Genomic DNA, 18940 nt, shown 5'->3' on the forward strand with positions numbered 1-18940 from the left:
ACCTGGCTAGGCAAGGCAAGGCAACGCCTGCCCTGTTTAGTTTCCATCCAAACAAGCCTTGCATGCAGATCGATCTACCAGCAGTTGTGGTGCGCGGTTGGACGATTAATACTGTGACCATCACGAAAGGAGGGGAACATCAAAGGCGGGAAAGTTCAGAGACAGGAATAACTAACAACAAAGCAGGTATGTTTCGTCTCTAATACGCGTTAGCACTTTGGAATATTGCCACGGACATCAAAGGGCTGGGCAGCAAGAAGCAACACATAGAAACAAAGTTGTAGTAGCTAATAGAGAGTGTGACCGCTTTTCTCTTTTCTTCTTTTCTTTTCTTTTTTACTTTTGTTTTTGACAAAGCGTGTGATACTAATAATAGAAATAAAGTAGGGATATTTAAATGTTTGTTCCACTGTTTAATGGAAGGCACACATTATTGCATTGTAAGGAAACACCCAACACGCATGCATTATAAACACTAGTGATCGGTATAGGTGTAACATCAGGGGCAGTGAAACACAAACACCAAAAAAGAAAAGACAGACTTGAGTGGTGGTAGTGACACTCTCAAAACTAGACATAGACACATCAAGAGCTAACAATTAGGGCCTGTTTGGCAGGGCTCTGGCTCCTCTGAAAATGGCTCCGGCTCTGGCTCCTCTGAAGGAGCAGCTCCTCTAGAGGAGCTGAAGCCGTTCTGGAAAACGTTTGGCAAAACGGCTCCTTCGCACTAGACGACGTGAACCCACAGCAAGGAGCCGTGCGAAGCTCGTTTTTGAGGCTTCTCCTGCGCAGGCAAAAAATGGCTTTGACTCTTGACCGGCTCTCCATGCGGAGCCCTTTTCAAAACAGGCATTTGGCACAGCTCCTGCAGGAGCCAGAGCTGAAGCCCCTACAGGAGCCCTGCCAAAGAGGCTCTTAAGCTGCTACTTGGGTAGATCCGAGAAACATGATTGACATTTTGAGAGCTGTGCAATGGTGGGACGAGTGGCAGCTGCGCATCCTCGTCCTCGGCAGCCTGGGTCTCCAGTGGTTCCTGCTGCTGGCAGCCCCCATGCGCAACTACACAATCCCTCGCTTGTTCAGATTCTCCATCTGGGCGGCGTACGTGAGCGCAGATGCTCTAGCGATCTACGCTCGCCACCCTCGCCATTCCAAGGCGAGCAGCATCAGCAGCAGCTGCAGCTGCTGTGACTCCGGGAACAAAGGAAGCTCCCTGGAGGTCCTGTGGGCGCCTCTCCTCCTCGTCTACCTAGGTGGACGGGAGGAGATCACCGCCTACACCATCGAAGACAACGAGCTGTGGACGCAGCATACCGTGACCATGGTGTTCGGACTCGAGCGACCGGAAGCTTGTACCGCACCGTCTTGGATGCTATCACCTATCAATTGGTGAAGGTTTTCAAAAAAGGTAAAAACGCTGACCTCTCCAGTTACACAAGCTTCACCAAGACGGACTACTGGACTGTAGACCAAATGGAGAGGCTGCTCAAGACCAAATATTACTCCAAGAAGACGGACAGCACCACCGCCGTTTCAACTGATCACTATGAGATACAGTAGCTTTACTCGTCAAAGGCTTTGCCGAATGTAACACTCGGCAAAGAGCACACGGCGTATATTTTAACGGCAAAGAGCTCTTTGCCAAGTGTCAATCAGCGGGCACTCGGCAAAGCCTTTTGCCGAGTGTCAATAAACACTCGGCAAAAATAAACTCTCAGCAAAAAAAGTTAACGGGATGGCACGGTGACGTCTCTTTTGCCAAGTAAACGACGGAAAAACACTCGACAAAGTTTCTAAACTTTGCCGAGTGTCAAGCCCAAAACAATCGGCGTAGTTCTAAACTTTGCCGAGTGTCAAGGCCAAAACACTCGGCAAATTTTTAGACACTTTGTCGAGTGTCACACCCAAAACACTCGGCAAACAAGCGGGCAATGGCCAGATTTTATGGTCACTTTGCCGAGTGTCCATTAGAATACATTCGGCAAAGCCAAAACACTCGGCAAAGAAGGTTCCCAAAATAACAGAAATTGGCCTCTTCACCGAGTGTTTTGGCTTGACACTCGACAATGTCTCTCTTTGCCGAGTGTTACACTCAGCAAAGCGACCAATACCCCCTTTTTTACTAATATGTCACGTATAACGGACCCCTCTCAATTCACAATAAACCATCACAATTCACAATAAACCATCATCACATGCATAATTATGTCACAGGCATAATAAACCATCATCACAATTCACAATAAACCATTATCACAATTCACAATAAACCATCATTACAGGCATAATAAACCATCATCATAAGTCACAACTAAGTCACAATAAGCCACAAACGCAAATGCAATCACTGCGGAGGCCCTTGAAACCACTGCGACAAATCCGGGTCTTGAGGCTGATTATTTGGTGCCGCCGATTGATTCTGCACAAAAGAGAAGAGATTGCATGTGTGAGACAAGATTGATATTTATATGTGATGCACTTAATATCTAAGGTTCCTTGACACATGGAGATTGCACTTAATTCTGCACAAAACAGAGAACTATGGAGCCCAAACTAATCCTAAGAGTTTAGTTGCAATATTGCAAATGCACATGCCCAATATCATCCAGCCGACTCGTGGACCAAAACCTTTCTAAGCAAAGCATCAAGACTACCCACGACTCTACATCTCTACCTAGTCACAAAAACATGCAAAGTATTCAATCTAAAGTTCTCTAAGTCAATTTGTGCTAACATCTAAAGTTCTCTAAGTCATTTTGAGCTAACATCTAAAGTTCTCTAAGTCAAAGTATTCAATCTGCAATATAAGGTGTCAAGTGACTCACAAGAGTAGTTGTGGGTGGCTGAGGTGGAGGGAATAGCATCGGTGGCGGTGGCAAAGGTTGATCCATACTCGATGCAAAATTCTGCATGTATTGGAACATTTGGTCCATCCTCAACCAATTTTCTTCCTCTATCTTCTGCCGCTCGGCCTCTATCCTCTGCTGAATCATATGCTCCATCGTCAGTCATTGTTCTTCCTCCATGTTCTGCCGCTCAGCCGCCACCCTCTGCTGAATCATCTCCTCCATCCTCGCCTCCATCTCCCGTTGCTTCGTTTCTGCTTCCACCCGGGCCTATAATATTTTATCCAATGTTACAATGCAAAGCTAAAGTACGTAACAATCAACAAACGATGAATAAACACAAAAATAACCTAGAGAGCCTCCATCTGGAATTGTGTAGTGGTTGGCCGTGGGTGTATCGCCGAGCTCGAGCTCGTGCTCCTTGCTCGGATCTGGGAGAGAGTGGGAGTAGAGGCCATGTCGATTGTACTGTCGTCAATCCAGTACCGGCCTTCCTTCTTGCCTCCTCCCACCCTCATCACAATTTCTCCATCAAGATACTAGGTGCTCGGATCGAACTCTGACCCATGAACCTCCCTTGCCATCACTGTGTACTCAGTGACGCGGCTGTGGATGCTGGGATCGCTGTACGCCTCGGGAGGGTCCTCCGGGTTGAAGTCGATGTTTGCCGTCGCCTTGCCCTTTTTGGACAGAACCCATGCCTTGAACTAGGAGCAAGGTTGGCCATCATGTGACGACGACTGCGGTAAAAATGCAAAATGATTAGAAATTATGCAGAATTGAGCGTTAGAATAAAGAAATAAATTCGTGTACCTATTTTTTCCTGTATTCGTCGAGGCTTAGGCTGCCTTGATGGTGTGATGCACGTGGCATCAGCAAATGCCGATCCTGGCAAGCGTTGTGCGTCTCCACCGCCCCCCCCCCCCCCCCGTGGGCTCCAACCACTTGTCCACCATGTATTCCCAGCACAGGGTATGCTGGGTGCACCAGTACGGAGGCACCTACGTCATCAAGTGTATGACATGTGAAAAAATAAAATTAAGCATAATTAATCTCATAAAAAGTAAGTATTAATATTCTATATTTACCTTCAAGAATTGTTCCCGGGTCAGGTTCATTGTTCTTGCCTCTTCTTTTTTAGCCTTCACCCCTCTGTATTGAGCATAGTAGTCGATGATGGCCTGGACGCGCGCCTCGTAGTGCATGTCCTTCACGAGCTTCTTGGCGCCATCTTCAGAGATGGAGGCCACCTTGGCCTCATACCCCTCCTGACATCTGTAGAAGTCCTGCATATAGACACGATGTATACAGTCATTACTTCAAGAATGTCCAGTGAATGTGATGTATTGAGCAATGTAGTGCGAGGAATACTTACCCAAAACTAGCCCTTCACCCGCTCCGCCTTGTTGGGGAATACCCTGCCGTCACGATCAGCGGCGTCACGGGCGGCGACGTAGTGGTCCCACGTGTTGGCCGACTCCTTCTCTTCGCCGAACTGCACTAAGCCAGGGAAGTGTAGCCTGCACAAAAGGCCAAGGATGCCGTTGACCTTGCGGTTGTGATCACCCCCACTGACCTTAATCCAACCCCTGTCCAAGTGATTAAGATAAATTATTAGTTTTCATTGTAATTTTCAACATATCAAACGAAAAATTAGTGAGAACATCTAAAGTTACTTACTTTTTCCCATAGGGTTGAATCATCGGGCGTCCTCTCAAGAGGTATCGGTCGCCTCAGGAGGGTCGAGGGACCTCGCAACTAGACCTGGGAACCAACTGCCTCCTCCTCCACCTGCTCCTGCTCCTCCTGTACATCCTCGTCACCAGAGGCATGTGCGGAAGGTACCTCGTCCTCCTCAGACGACGACGAGGAAGCTACAGGCGATGGGGGCCTCGCCCCTTTAACATTCCCTTTACCCTTCCCTTTGCCCTTCCCTCGACCCCTGCCTCGACCCCTCCCTCGACCTTTCCCTGAAGCTGACCCTGAACCTGTAGCTTTGAATTTTTTGTAAAGCGCCGCGATCTTCCTCGTACAGCCCACCATTGTTCAATCACCTGCAATTAAAAAGAGTAAACCAATTAGCATAGATAAACAAAACATACTTAGAAAGATATGCAAAATAAACTAAACATACTTCAAAAATAACATGTATGACAAATAATAAATAAATTAGTATGGCTCATATATGTATTAGAAATAATCATCATGATCGAGATTAAGTCTCATCATCACTATCACGCGTGTCGATATAATCATGCCCGTGCTCCGAAGGAGGAATGTCGTCATCACTGTTATTGCCTAAATGTAATCACTGGGACTTCACAGCCATTAGGCGTGCAATGGCATCCAGTTGAGAAACCTTGGTATGCCCGTGTAGGGGTTGCTGTGCCGCAGACATGTCGTAATACGCCTTTGCGGTAGCCTCTGGCTCCTCCTCCCTGCGTCCTTCATCGAAGTATGCTTCATGATAGTCATTTAACATGTCTCCTACTCCAGCATCATCATCATATTCCTTGATGCGTTGTCTCACAACCTTGTCTCTCCCACGATCGGCTTCACCATGGTAGTTTCACCTGGTATAGTCTGTCGTAAATCCATTCTTGCAAAGATGTTTACCCAAGACCACCTTGGTTTGCCGACGCATGTTTGCACATTTGCTGCAGGGCACCAAGTGACACTAGCTCCTTTAACCCTTGCAAATGCCCATTTCAAGAAAGCATCGGTCTTGTCAATCCATTCATCGGTCAACGAAATCTGACTAGAGCGGCCCGTGTACATCCACTCACGGTCATCCATCCTCTAGCATATCAGCAAGTAATATAAAAAATCACGTTGCATCTACACGTTCCTATACTGTCTAATAGGTGAAGATAGGTCCTAATCCCACCCGAGGATGTGTAGATGGGGTTAGTTTCCATACTCTACTCCTATCCGTGACAGAATTTTGGCAGCACCTCCCGCTGTTCTCCAAATACATGTCCTGGAAGGGAGATTGTGTATCCGGAGAATAGTAGGGAGATGCTGCCGAAACTCTATCACGGATCGGAGTAGAGCATGGAAACTAACTGTATCTACACATCCTCGGGCTGTCCAAAAAACGTGGACAATTCGAAATAGATACGGTTATAGATATGCAAAGATCTGCATATTTCCAACCGTATCTCTTTCGAACGGGAGACACCTAGCATGGTTATGTAATATACGAACATGATACAGAAAGAAGGGTCTTTGATGCCTCACCTTACTGTCCTGCAAAGTGACGAGTTGAGGACGTTGCAATAGCCTCTCCTACAATAAAACATAATAGTGTCAAATCTAAATTTCGACAGCACCTCCCCTGCACGGGGAGGTTTCCAAAACCTACAACAAATAAAATGGCACGATGGCCGACAACCACATACACTCGGAAACAAATGGCACGATGGCCGACAACCACATACACATCTTATACCTTGCAAAACGACGGCAAGTTGTGGGGTGGCGGGAGGGCAAGGCAGAACCAGGTGGCAGGGCAGGGCAGGGAGCGGCGGCAAAAACCTACAAGTTGAAGATAATAGAGAGCTAAATGCATCGGGTCAGTAAGTTTATAGCGAGATCATTAAAAGAATGGCAATCATTGGCATGGAAATATGCTCAAGTTAATAGTACAACATCACTGTTTGCTGAAGTGATGTTGCTTGTATGTGTATGTCTAGTTTTAACAATTTCGACATATGGAGATTGCAAGAGCTAGCTAGCATGGTTCTTGCGCCTTATCTCCTAGGCAGCATGGGATGATGCAAACATTATTTCCATTTGAGCTTTTACAGATCCATCAAATCAGCCTTTTGATCTCAACATGATATGGTTCGCGCCTAGCTAGCTATTAATATATATGAATTGTATCCAATCTGGTTGTGTTACAGTTGAATCCTTACTCAATTCAGGACCAATAGCAACTAAACACATATCAAGGATTCAACGGTAACACAACACTCAGTGCTGTACATTTCCAACTCAGATTTGCAAACTTGCCAAATAAAAAACAGAGGTGAATGATTTGGTACAACTCGATTCAAGCTGGAGAGTGAATGATTACTGCTTGTGTGTGTATTTCAAATCACACAAGCTTAAATTTGGTACACGTAGCGTGACAGCTAATGGTTACTAGTGGCAGTATGTCAACCCTTCACCTCTAGATTATTACCGTTGGGTAACCACATAGGTTTTGGGATAACTACTATGACTCTCTAGCAATCAATCATATGCCAACAAATTATAAAATAATTACGCTTAATAAGTATCTAGAAGTAGCTGGTAACTAGTGAAAATTATGAATAAATTTCAACTCTTTTCTATTTAAAAAATAGCTTTTTCTGGAAATAAGAGTCTCAGTTTCATCATGTCTCAACATCAAATATTTCATAATTATTGACTAGTTACAAGAAATAATCATATAAGCATAGTTATTACTTAACTAAAAAATGATACATAGACTACCTGGGGCGGTGGCGGCAGGCTCCCGGGGCGGCGGCAGGGTCCCTGGGCGGAAGCGGGCTCCACACGGGGCGGCGACAGGCTCCCTGGCGGCGGCAGGGGGCAGTGCCAGGGACAGGGGGCCGCCGGGGCACCGGCAGCTAGGGGGAGGGTGGCAGCGGGGTCCCTGGGCGGCGGCGGGCTCCGTACGAGGCACCGGCCGCTGGGGGGAGGGCGGCGGCTGCCGGGGCACAGGGCAATGGCGGGCAGGGCGGCGGTGGGGTCCTAGGGAGGCCGGCGAGGATCCGGGCCGGTGGGCGTTCAGGGCGATGGCCGGAGCACAGGGCGGCGGCGGCGGCGTGTGTGAGTGCGTGAGTGTGGGCGGGCACGTGTGTGCATGAGTGTCGTGTGCGTCAGGGGGTGCGGCCGGGGGTCATATGAAAGGTATGCCGAGTTCCCCCGATCTGGACACTCGGCAAACTAAAGATATGCCGAGTGTCCACATCGGGGGCACTCGACATTGTTTTTTTTTCAAACCGTCTGATACTGCGCAGTGGGGCTGGATCAACAAAGTTGCCGAGTGTCCCCTGTACGACACTCGGCAACTATTCTTTTTGCTGAGTGTTAGGTAGAGAACACTCGGCAAAAAAAAATATTTCAAGTTGCACCGTCCTCCTTCATAGTGTGTTCTACTAAATTTGTTATGATGGACTTTGAAAGTATCTTGTCAAATTCACTTAACAATGCATATTTGATTTTTCTACGAATATTATTCCATTATTTCATTGTAGTTATAGCTCAAATTCAATTTATATTAATTAAAATTCTATAATTACAGTTAATAAATTAAAATTATCAAATGGATCCGAATAATTCCCAAAATTTGACATGGACCAATCTATGTTGTCTATTGCCTATACAAAAAGTTTTGAAGTCAAACCCCAATACGACCGTCACTTTGACTCCAAATCTTACCAGATCCTTCTCAACTCCTTGATTCTTCTTTGGAGATGCTTCGGTTTGTAAGCATGGTACGTAACAAATTGTGCAAAACCTTCTCAATTTTTTTCCACAGTCTCCACGTATGATATCAGGAGATCTTGACAAATCTCGTGATTTTCAGACTTCATTTGCTTTTTTTAGAATTTAAAAACCATTCGGCCACATGTTCGTGGTCGTGTTTCATGAACAAAATGTTCGAAATTTCTTTTCATTTCCCGGGTAAGGCCCCAAAATGGACTCAATAACATGAATATGATTTCTCCACTCAATTTATTCCATTATTTGAATCACTTGTAGATCAAAATTAACTTAAACCAAAAAATTCCTCTAAATGCAATAAATTAATTAAATATAGCAAACACATCGAGAAATATACCAAATTTTAACATGTAGTACCACATGTTGTATGTGAAGAGTAGAAAAAGTTTGGAGGGCAGGAGAGAAAAAAATTATTATTTTACCGAGTGCCAATAAAAAACACTCGGCAATATTATTACTTTACCGAGTGCCTGCGCAGAACACTCGGCAAACCTTGTCTTTGCCGAATGTGTCTAACGGACACTCGGCAAAGTTCTAACGGCAGGGCCGCACACCCAACGGCCGTCACACGGCCATCGCACGCCCAGCGCATGTGCCTGTACTTTGCCGAGTGTCTGTGTCTGGGCAAAGTTGGGTTTTGTCGAGTGCTATTTGTTTGCTGAGTGTTTCATTCAAAACACTCGGTAAATAAGATATTTGCCGAGTGTCCGATGGAATGCACTCGGCAATTATACTGTTTTCGGTAGTGGATGATCAAGATCAGCAAGGCCTGACGATAGACAACACCGCCGCCGTTTCGACTGATGATCAAGATCAGCAACGCCCGAAGATGGACAAGACTGCCGCCGTTTCGACTGATGATCAAGATCAGCCGAAGAAGGTGGCCAACATTGTTGTTTCTTCGGCGACGAAGTAGATCAGGAGCGCCTGATGAAGACGACGGGCGGCAGCACTGATATTTCTTCGGCGACTGAAGATCCGCTGAGGAAGACGAAGATGCCCAACGTGGTGATATGGCGAAGCCTTCGTAAGACGCCATTCGATGCAAGCGTACTCATCTGGCACATCGCCACCGACCTCTGCTTCCGCAGCAAGCCTCCGAGGCACTTTAGGTGCAGGCCTCCGCATGGCGAGGTGCTTCGTGAGGTGTGCCCAGAGGCAATATCCAACTACATGGCCTACCTCCTCATGTTTAGACCCGACATGCTGATGACCGGCAACAGGCGGGATCTGTTCACTAAAGCCACCAAGCATATGGATCGCATCATCACCCAGGCCAGCAAAGAAATGACAGAAAAGGAGAAGAAGCAAAAGCAACCACTCTCCGATGAAATCCTCCTAGACAAGATCAAGGAAAAAGCAGCCAGCCTCAAAGAAAAAGAGGCACATAGCGTCATCGACGACGCTTGCAACCCCGCAAAGGAGCTGCTCGACATCGAGGACGAAAATGACCGTTGGCATTTGATGCACCTAGTGTGGGTGGGCATGCTGTGCTACTCCGCCAGCATGTGCAGGGGCTAGCTGCACGCCAAGAGCTTGGGAGAAGGCGGGGAGTTCCTCTCCTACGTCTGGCTCCTCATCTCGCTCCTAGGGGCCAAGACCTTGGCAGGCAAGCTTCAGATGCCGGACAAAGAACCTGGGGACGACGTCCTGGGCGAAGAGCCAGTACAAGACAGGCCCGTGGCTCCAGAAGACGAACCATGGCATGTCGACTAATATTGTTGGTTGCTACATACAATGCTCTGGTCTCGTGTCCTATCTATTTCTGACTTTCTGTTTCGATCTTTTTGTTTGCTTCTTCCTCGTTTTTAATTTTATTTATTATATATTGCCGATGGAGTATATGCGTTTGCTGCTTGCTTCATCCGCGGGCTGGATGTAAGCTGTTTGAGGTCGTCGGTCGTGTACGTCTTCAATCGTGGCCGGTGAAATCCAGATGCGAGAAATAGAGAGGAGAGAGAAAAGTTGGAGAGAAATAAGAGGAGATTGTGTGCATTAATTAGGGGCGTTTTGGTCTTTATACAGCAACTTTGATGGCCATTAGTCCATCCATCCAAACAGGGTAGGGATGGACTAAAAGATCTAAAGAGGTCTTAAGCTAGTGGCCTTCATTTTCTCAATCCAAAGTTGTGCTGCGTGTAGTGCAATATCTGTTGTAACCGCTTTATCTTTTGTATCACTACCCTAAATACGCCATCGCTGTCAGGTGCTAAAGAGCAAACAGTGATATATATTGCATCTGGTGCACCGGCTGTTATGAACGAGGCACCGTGACTTGTTTTACATGGCACGGCTCAGACGACGTCAATTGGTGATGCACATCTCAGTGCTGGATGGTTGTCTTCTTGGGTTTTTAGACTTTTATTAAGCCATATACCAAGTGATAGTACTACATACTATACATACGTGGGAAGAGATCCCTTTCTTTTGGGGCCTGGAGCGACCACCACTTTGCCTCACCCTAGGATCAGGCTTGAAAAACCAGCACCAAATCTCTCCCACGTCCAACCCTTCCCATCTTCCTTGCCACGCTCTTCGGCGTGTTTGGAAGCTGCCTCCCAGGCAGCGTCCCTAGGCGTTGGATTTCGATCGCCTAAGGCTGCGATCAATTGCCTGGCAGGCAAGCCAAGATGAGGGCGGCATCTAAACACGCCCTCGCCAAGTCCTCCCTCTCCATCTTCTTTGTTGTGCCATTTACACCGACCATAAGAGTCGTTAGGCCTAGTCGCACGCGCGTTGTGTTGGGACTACGGTGCAGTGACAAGTAGCATGTACCATTGGGCTAACACGTAGGACCTAGAATATTATCACAGGCACACGCAAAGTGCAGTCTTGAGAGTACAGCACAAATAAATAAAGTTGTGTGGTACACGCCAAAGCACGCAGAATATAATCCCAATGGTGGAACCGAATGCTTGCATTGGTTCGCCTGTTAAGTAGTACTCCCTCCATTCTAAACTATAAATCATTCCAACTTTTCTAGAGAGTCAAAACATCTAAATTTGACTAAATTTATATAATAAAATAATAATATTTATGGTACTAAATAAGTATTATTGGATTCTTCATTAATCATATTTTTATAGCATACCTATTCGATGTCATAAAGCTTTGAAATTTTCTTTATAATTTTGGTCAAACTTGAGATGCTTTGACTCTCTAAAAAAAATTACAATAATTTATAATTTAGAATGGAGGGAGCAGTAAATTACAGCCTTCGCATCGACAGAGAGTATATATAGCGTGCGCGAAACAAAATGCATGGTTTAAAGCCATATTCCCATACATACATGATATGATTAAAGCACAGGTACGCGTGGTAAAGTTCTGGTGAAATGTGTCGAAGAAGCAGTCATTCCAACAGCAACATGTGATAAAAAGGGGGAGAGAGATGAGAGAGATGAGGGCAGGAAGGCAAACCGGAAAACCCATCGACAATGGTGGCCAACTGGCCATTCCAACAACTGCTCGCTAAGGACTCGACTCCAAAAAAAAACTACATACCTAATACAATACATTGAGTGATATTGAGCAGACACACGTCCACGGAGAGGGAGGGATCATCTATCATCGAGCAAGCAGCTAGCATGCATCTCTCGAGCGCTGCGCAATGGTGGGACGAGTGGCAGCTGCGCATCCTCGTCCTCGGCAGCCTGGGCCTGCAGTGGTTCCTGGTGCTGGCTGCCCCCATGCGCAAGTACAGCATCCCGCTGTGGCTGCGACGGTGCATCCAGCTGGGCAGCGGCTGCAGCGACGCCGTGGCGATCTACGCGCTCGCCACCGTCTTCAACCGGCACGCCAACGGGGCGGTGGCCGGCTGCTACAATGGCGAGGCGGACGTGCGCAAGCCGCCGAGCATGCTGGAGGTGCTATGGGCCCCTGTCCTCCTCATCCACCTCGGCGGGGTGGAGGAGGTGTCCGCCAGCAACATCGATGACAACATGCTGTGGATCCGGCAGACCGTGACCCTGCTGTCCCAGGTCACCATCGCCCTCTTCGGCTTCTACAAGTCGTGGCCTGGCCCTGGCTCCGGCTCCGGCGATAGAAGGATGCTGGCCTCGGCGGTCCTGCTGTTCATCCTTGGCATCCTCAGTGTGTTGGAGAAGCCCTTGGCTCTCAGGGGAGCTAGGATTGATCCATTCACGGCCATGTCGTCGGTGATGAAAGGAGCGAGGGTCAAGCCTAGCGCATGGTGGAAGTGGTGCTTCACCGAGCTCAGCGACAGGTACAAGTGCTGGAAAAAGCTGCCGGAAGGCGACGCGCCGATCCTGTCGCAGAGCGACCAGGTCGAGATGATCCTGTCGGACCTGTCGCTGTTCGCTGCCGAGGCCACCCTGCAAGCACAGGGCAGGGGTGGTGGTGGTGGTCACGAGAAGAATATCCTGGAGCCTCTCAAGATAGAGAAAGACGAGACGCTCAAGCCCATGCTTCGTCAGGCGTTCGGGCTCATCTACACCAGAGCGAACGTGATGTTCACGCCCGCCTACTTGGCTTGCCATGTGCTGCTGGTTCCATCCCTGCACATTGCCGCCATCATGCTCTTCGCGACGAGCCAGCAGAAGCTGCAGCCGCAGCAGGGCCAGGGGTACAAGTACAACAGCGGCGGCACTGTTGATATCAAGACCACGTACATTCTCCTGTGCTTCACTGCTCTCCTGGATGTCCTTGGGGTGTTGATCAGTAAGCTGTGCGACTCGCTCATGTTCAGAGGGAATGTTCCAGTGTTGTGCGAGAAGCTTGCCGGGTATAACCTCATAGGCTCAGTGCTCCAGACCACAAGGACGACGACGACTATTGGGTGGCTACTCAGGTGTGCCAGGCGCATTTGTTACAAGGAAGGTTATTCTCGTGAGGAAAAAGGGAGTGCGTCGTTGGGCCCTTCGGTCTCGGATGCTATCGCCCTACAGCTCGTGAAGGTTTTCGTCGAAGTCAAGAACGTCGACCTCGCCAGTTACAGAAGCTTCACCAAGAGGGACTACTGGACTATGGACCAAACGGAGAGGCTGCTCAAGACGGACTATTACTCCGAGAACATGGATCAGCCGAAGAAGGTGCCCAACGTGGTGATATGGCGAAGCCTTCGTAAGACGCCATTTGACGAGAGCGTCCTCATCTGGCACATCGCCACCGACCTCTGCTTCCGCAGCAAACCTCCGAGGCACTTTAGGTGCAGGCCTCTGCATGCGGAGGTTCTTCGTGAGGCGTGCACGGAGGCAATATCCAACTACATGGCCTACCTCCTCAAGTTTAGACCCGACATGCTGATGACCGGCAGCAGGCAGCTTCTGTTCACCGAAACCACCAAACAGATGGAGCGCATCATCACCCAGGCCACCAAAGACATGACGGAAAAGGAGAAGCAGCAAAAGCAACCACTCTCCGACGAAATCCTCCTAGACAAGATCAAGAACGAAGCAGCCAACCTCAAAGAAAAAGAGGCATACACCGTCATCGACGATGCTTACAAGCTCGCGGAGGAGCTTCTGCGCATGGAGGACGCCGATGACCGTTGGCATTTGATGCACCGTGTGTGGGTGGGCATGCTCTGCTACTCCGCCAGCATGTGCAGGGCCTACCTGCACGCCAAGAGCTTGGGAGAAGGCGGGGAGTTCCTCTCCAAACTCTGGCTCCTCATCTCGCTCCAGGGGGCCAAGACCTTGGCAGACAAGCTTCAAATGCCAGAAAAAGAACAAGGGGACGACGATCTGGACGACCAAAAGCGGGAACAAGAATACCAGGGCAAGGAAGGTACGATGCCTCGGTGGTATCCGATAGCCAGAAAGTTTCACCGTCAGCCATATTGATTTATTTGTTGTTTATTTCCATATCCATTGCTATGTTGCTCTGGTCTAGCTAGTGTGCATGCTGCTTGCTTCTATTGCAGTCGGTCGTGTGTGTTCATTCGTAGTCTAATAATAATACCAATAATGATAGTCTGTTGAGCCTGTACCTCTAGTTTAGCAGTGACATTATATACACAACAATATTGTTTTTTATATCCTCACTACGTCCGTAGGAAGTGTTTCTCTGCGAATGCTAAATGCTAAATGATTGGTTCACTGCTACAGAGCAGGCAATCCCGGCCTAACGGCACATGACTGTTGGGTATGTTGGAGCCGACAGTGATCCATCTTCACTAATGGCTCGTTAGGCTAGGATCCGATTAATGATTGTGGATTCGACAGACCCAACACTTAAGACACCTATCACTGTTACGAGTGGAGGCATAACCCGACAATGTCCCGGTTAATTACATCCACCAACCGACTGTGTTCTAGTTGGGATATTGCTTCCAGTTTAGGCCACCAACCTACAGTTCTAGTTGGGATATTGCTACCGGTTTAGGCCACTAGCTGGCATTGACATGCTAATACCATGTTGTGGCTTGATTCAGCAGCGTCATAATGGTATCATTGTAGGGTTTTGGGTTGGCTCGACAATGTTAAGGACCATTGGATCCATCTCTTACCACCCACTAGTGCAGGAGTGAGCATCAGTCCCGGTTGGGAAAACCCCTTTAGTTCCGGTTTCCCAACCGGGATTGCGAATCCAGAACTAAAGGCCCCCCTTTTAGTCCCGTTATGGGAACCGGGACTGAAAGTGGACCTTTAGCCCTGGTTGATATTACCAACCGGGACTAAATGGTCCCCCAGATCTTGCCCTGGGGCTGGCACGTTTAGTCCCGGTTGGTGTTTCCAACCGGGACTAAAGGTTCATTTTTTTCATTTCTTTCATTTTCATTTTATGGTTTCTTTTTAATTCAATTCTTTTTTATTTCGATTAGCTTTTCGTATACGAATTCTACGCTGCTAATATACGTCCATAAATACATACGTGTAAGGTTCCGTTCGAGCATTATACATAAATAACACACTAAAATGTATGAAACTATATATACAAATATTTTAAGAGGTTGTACGTGCATGGAATATGTACATAATAAAGTCACAAAAACCTTGTACTCATGTCATTGGGATGTCATTCAACCCGAATCTTCAGTCGTATGACTACTAGGTAATAATTCTTTAGGGTCATAGTAATACGCACCTTTGGGATCTCTGACCCAATCCATAAGAAATCCTGACAATGCCTCTTGAATTGTTTTGATCTGGTCACATCGCAGAACCTTTTGCTTCCTCTATATATTCAACCTTCAATTCGAATGAACAGAAAAGTATGAATATATATATGATTATATATATCAACACAATGGTAATAAATTGTGTATATTTTTACGTACTTCGAGGATCTCTTCTAGAGTTCTCCTTGAGTATTCCATGAGGAACTCACAGACGTAGTATCCACATAAGTTGTTTCCCGATCCCTGCTGCAGACACCACTTTACGAGAAAAAGATTCATCATCAACCAATGAAACATGGTAATAATGAATTGAACTAAATAAAGATGCGGTGACCTAGCTAGTACTTACTGGGTATTGAACTATATCCAGAGGCACTTTCCAATGACCACAATGGTGTTTCTGGGCGAACTTTTTCCAAGCACTGCCCAACAAAATAAATAAATAGAGTTATATCAATAAAATGGCATAAGAGAGTATACGGTGTGTGATACCGAAATTACCACTGGAGAATATCTATCATTTCTTGGTAATCTTCTCGGGGTTTTATGGCTGAGTCAAAGATCTTTACAAGACTCCTGGGCATATCGATGACCAGTAGTATCCAGTGAAAGCTACATGTTTATACGTAGGCATAACTTATTAACTAAAGTCAACATGGAGTAAGCAAAATAAAATGGGACATTAACACTCACTTGAAGTTGTAAGGAAAGAGTATCAGTGTCTTGTCATGTTGCTTATCTAAGAACCTAAACAGATTCTTCTCCACTTGAGTTCGCCATCTATCATATGGAGTAACCGTGTCTCTGAATGTGCGATTCGGATCCATAAAACCATCATCCGTTAACTTTTTTTCTTTATTTTCAGCTTCTCATATCTGCATTTATATAGTACAAAAGAATATATATAGTATGAGGATAACTATATATAGACAACGAACTAACATGCAAGTTACTTTCAATTGTAGAAACAATCACTTACAGACACCAGCAGTTGAGGAGAGATTTGTCGAGAGCGTCCCGGTTTAATAGTTGGTGTAATTCATTGAACTCAATATGTACAATGTCATAGCCATTGAAGTAATGCTCTGGTCTAACTCTTGCAAGAAGCCATGCCTCTTTCTTCGCACACGCATTTAAGTACCACTTGTTTAACAAGAACATTTGCGTACCCAGTGATGAATAGGACTTAGGGTTGACAAGACTCCTACCATACACATAGGTCCGGTAAATATTAAATTTGGCTGTTGGTATCGATCCTCCCCCAATGAGCTATTGAGTTGTGAGACCTGTTGTGTCCATGAAGTCTTGGAGTGCCTCCCTATCGATTGGACCTCCTTGTGCGTTTGTACAATCATCCTCAACAACTAGCGGGTCGATAGATTGCTTATATTGCTGCCCGAGCCGTGCAACATCTTTCCCTGCTCTCTTTGCTTTCAGCGACGCCTTATATGACTTATCAAGAGAGCGTTCATAGTCCGATAATGGCGGGGGCTTACATGCCTCACGCCGCTTTTTCTCCACTTCACTGACTCTTTTCCTTAGTTCTCGTTGAGCTATGTAGTGCGGCTTTGGCAATTTTTTCATAAGTTCCTTCTTCTTTTGCTATTGATTCTGCTACACTTTGCCGCCAGTTATCCAAATCTTTTTGTGCTATGCTTTTGATTCCTCTTCAGACTTCTCATAAGGTAGCTTCTCCGGGGACTTTGTTTTACATGTGACGGCTTTTCTCTCTTCTTCTTTTCCTTTTTTCTTTTGTTTTGTTTTTAATTAGTTGCAGACTTAAGCATGCCCTTGAACCAAACAGCTGGGGTTATTTATGGAGAGTTGACTGGTTTTATTGTTGATGAAAATTTTGTTGATGATAATTATTGTATGTTAAACTGGTGGACTGATGTACGTAGTGTGTGTATGTATATATATATATATATATATATATATATATATATATATATATATATATATATATAAAATTGGTGGAGTCGATGGCAAATAAATTAGTTTTGGCTGTTGAGTACAGAGATTACACTAACAAGGAGAGCATCAGAGCAAGATAGAATTTTAAGTTTGTCAAAGGTGTATCGAATGGCTAGACAGCTACAAGAAAGGATATACGCGCGCGTGCTCACAAGGAATGATTTGCTCAACAGGGAATTGAGTTACTCCGGCAAACACGTGGCAATGGCATATCCAATATTAATTCATGTGATGTGATCCTTCAGCTGCTGCCACGAAATGAAAATTTGGACTGGGCAGGCCGCACTTGCTGGATCGTGCAAACGGTTATATATCTTTAAATATGGGAGTAAAATTCAGCAATTTTAATGGCACACAGAAAAATCATAAAATTTCTAATGGCACTGAGGGAATTGGTTCTTAACATTCTAAGTACTCACAGTGCTGACGATCCAACAACAGATAGCACCCACATTGACAATGTTAGTTTATTCAAAAAGCAAAAGTAAATTAAAGCAGGGCATCTGTAACATGTGAGAACTTAGAATATCACCATGACACGCAAAGGGCAGCGAATGCAAAGAGTTTTCCACTTTAATCTTTGTATAGATCCTATTTCTTTTGAAAAATTCAGCACGGGCACAGCTATTTCGCTTAAGGAGAACGCATGCGGTTTTACACAAGAAAACTCAGAAGAGTCACGTTAAGGATTAAACCATATATCTCAGGGATTTCGCTTAGCCTTCTTTGGTTTTTTGTCTCTGAAGTTTTGGAAGGGCTACACTATATCTAATTAGAATTGGAGCACTTGTGACTAAATATTCTTCTTTCAACTGTTGAATTGAAGACATTGCGGGTTGTTTGGACGATAGTGGCCCAAAATTTTACCTGGCTAGGCAAGGCAAGGCAACGCCTGCCCTGTTTAGTTTCCATCCAAACAAGCCTTGCATGCAGATCGATCTACCAGCAGTTGTGGTGCGCGGTTGGACGATTAATACTGTGACCATCACGAAAGGAGGGGAACATCAAAGGCGGGAAAGTTCAGAGACAGGAATAACTAACAACAAAGCAGGTATGTTTCGTCTCTAATACGCGTTAGCACTTTGGAATATTGCCACGGACATCAAAGGGCTGGGCAGCAAGAAGCAACACATAGAAACAAAGTTGTAGTAGCTAATAGAGAGTGTGACCGCTTTTCTCTTTTCTTCTTTTCTTTTCTTTTTTACTTTTGTTTTTGACAAAGCGTGTGATACTAATAATAGAAATAAAGTAGGGATATTTAAATGTTTGTTCCACTGTTTAATGGAAGGCACACATTATTGCATTGTAAGGAAACACCCAACACGCATGCATTATAAACACTAGTGATCGGTATAGGTGTAACATCAGGGGCAGTGATACACAAACACCAAAAAAGAAAAGACAGACTTGAGTGGTGGTAGTGACACTCTCAAAACTAGACATAGACACATCAAGAGCTAACAATTAGGGCCTGTTTGGCAGGGCTCTGGCTCCTCTGAAAATGGCTCCGGCTCTGGCTCCTCTGAAGGAGCAGCTCCTCTAG

The 18940-nt window shown here is 46.1% G+C and overlaps 4 protein-coding genes across 4 annotated transcripts; 3 read left to right on the forward strand and 1 right to left on the reverse strand.

The window, feature by feature from the left end:
• Positions 1-3008: 3008 nt before the first annotated feature.
• LOC136535257 (uncharacterized) lies at positions 3009-4889 on the reverse strand. The gene is made up of 5 exons (XM_066527554.1): positions 4611-4889; positions 4240-4341; positions 3935-4132; positions 3419-3526; positions 3009-3116 (listed from the first exon to the last, which is right to left on the reverse strand). The coding sequence occupies exons 1-5, from the start codon at positions 4887-4889 to the stop codon at positions 3009-3011; spliced, it is 795 nt and encodes a 264-aa protein (XP_066383651.1).
• A 2420-nt stretch (positions 4890-7309) lies between these two features.
• On the forward strand, positions 7310-7702 carry LOC136535258 (uncharacterized). Its single transcript, XM_066527555.1, has one exon. It carries the CDS (start codon positions 7310-7312, stop codon positions 7700-7702), a length of 393 nt encoding a protein of 130 aa, XP_066383652.1.
• A 1570-nt stretch (positions 7703-9272) lies between these two features.
• On the forward strand, positions 9273-9863 carry LOC136535259 (uncharacterized). Its single transcript, XM_066527556.1, has one exon. It carries the CDS (start codon positions 9273-9275, stop codon positions 9861-9863), a length of 591 nt encoding a protein of 196 aa, XP_066383653.1.
• Positions 9864-11762: 1899 nt separating this feature from the next.
• Positions 11763-14304, forward strand: LOC136535262 (uncharacterized). The gene has a single exon (XM_066527560.1). It carries the CDS (start codon positions 11930-11932, stop codon positions 14144-14146), a length of 2217 nt encoding a protein of 738 aa, XP_066383657.1. The 5' UTR covers positions 11763-11929; the 3' UTR covers positions 14147-14304.
• Positions 14305-18940: the final 4636 nt, after the last annotated feature.

The sequence above is a fragment of the Miscanthus floridulus genome, unplaced genomic scaffold (assembly GCF_019320115.1).
Source record: "Miscanthus floridulus cultivar M001 unplaced genomic scaffold, ASM1932011v1 os_2644_1, whole genome shotgun sequence".
NCBI classification, from domain to species: Eukaryota; Viridiplantae; Streptophyta; class Magnoliopsida; order Poales; family Poaceae; genus Miscanthus; species Miscanthus floridulus.

Bases quoted from the DNA above. Each gene is read 5' to 3' on its own strand.
- LOC136535259 (XM_066527556.1), top strand. From the start codon at position 9,273: ATGAAGACGACGGGCGGCAGCACTGATATTTCTTCGGCGACTGAAGAT.
- LOC136535257 (XM_066527554.1), bottom strand. From the start codon at position 4,889: ATGGTGGGCTGTACGAGGAAGATCGCGGCGCTTTACAAAAAATTCAAA. The intron at 3,527-3,934 runs GTAAATATAGAA...CTGTCCAAAAAG, and splicing joins CCCGGGAACAATTCTTGAAG to GGCAAGGCGACGGCAAACAT. The intron at 3,117-3,418 runs GTTCATGGGTCA...AAAATATTATAG, and splicing joins ACACAGTGATGGCAAGGGAG to GCCCGGGTGGAAGCAGAAAC.
- LOC136535258 (XM_066527555.1), top strand. From the start codon at position 7,310: ATGATACATAGACTACCTGGGGCGGTGGCGGCAGGCTCCCGGGGCGGC.
- LOC136535262 (XM_066527560.1), top strand. From the start codon at position 11,930: ATGCATCTCTCGAGCGCTGCGCAATGGTGGGACGAGTGGCAGCTGCGC.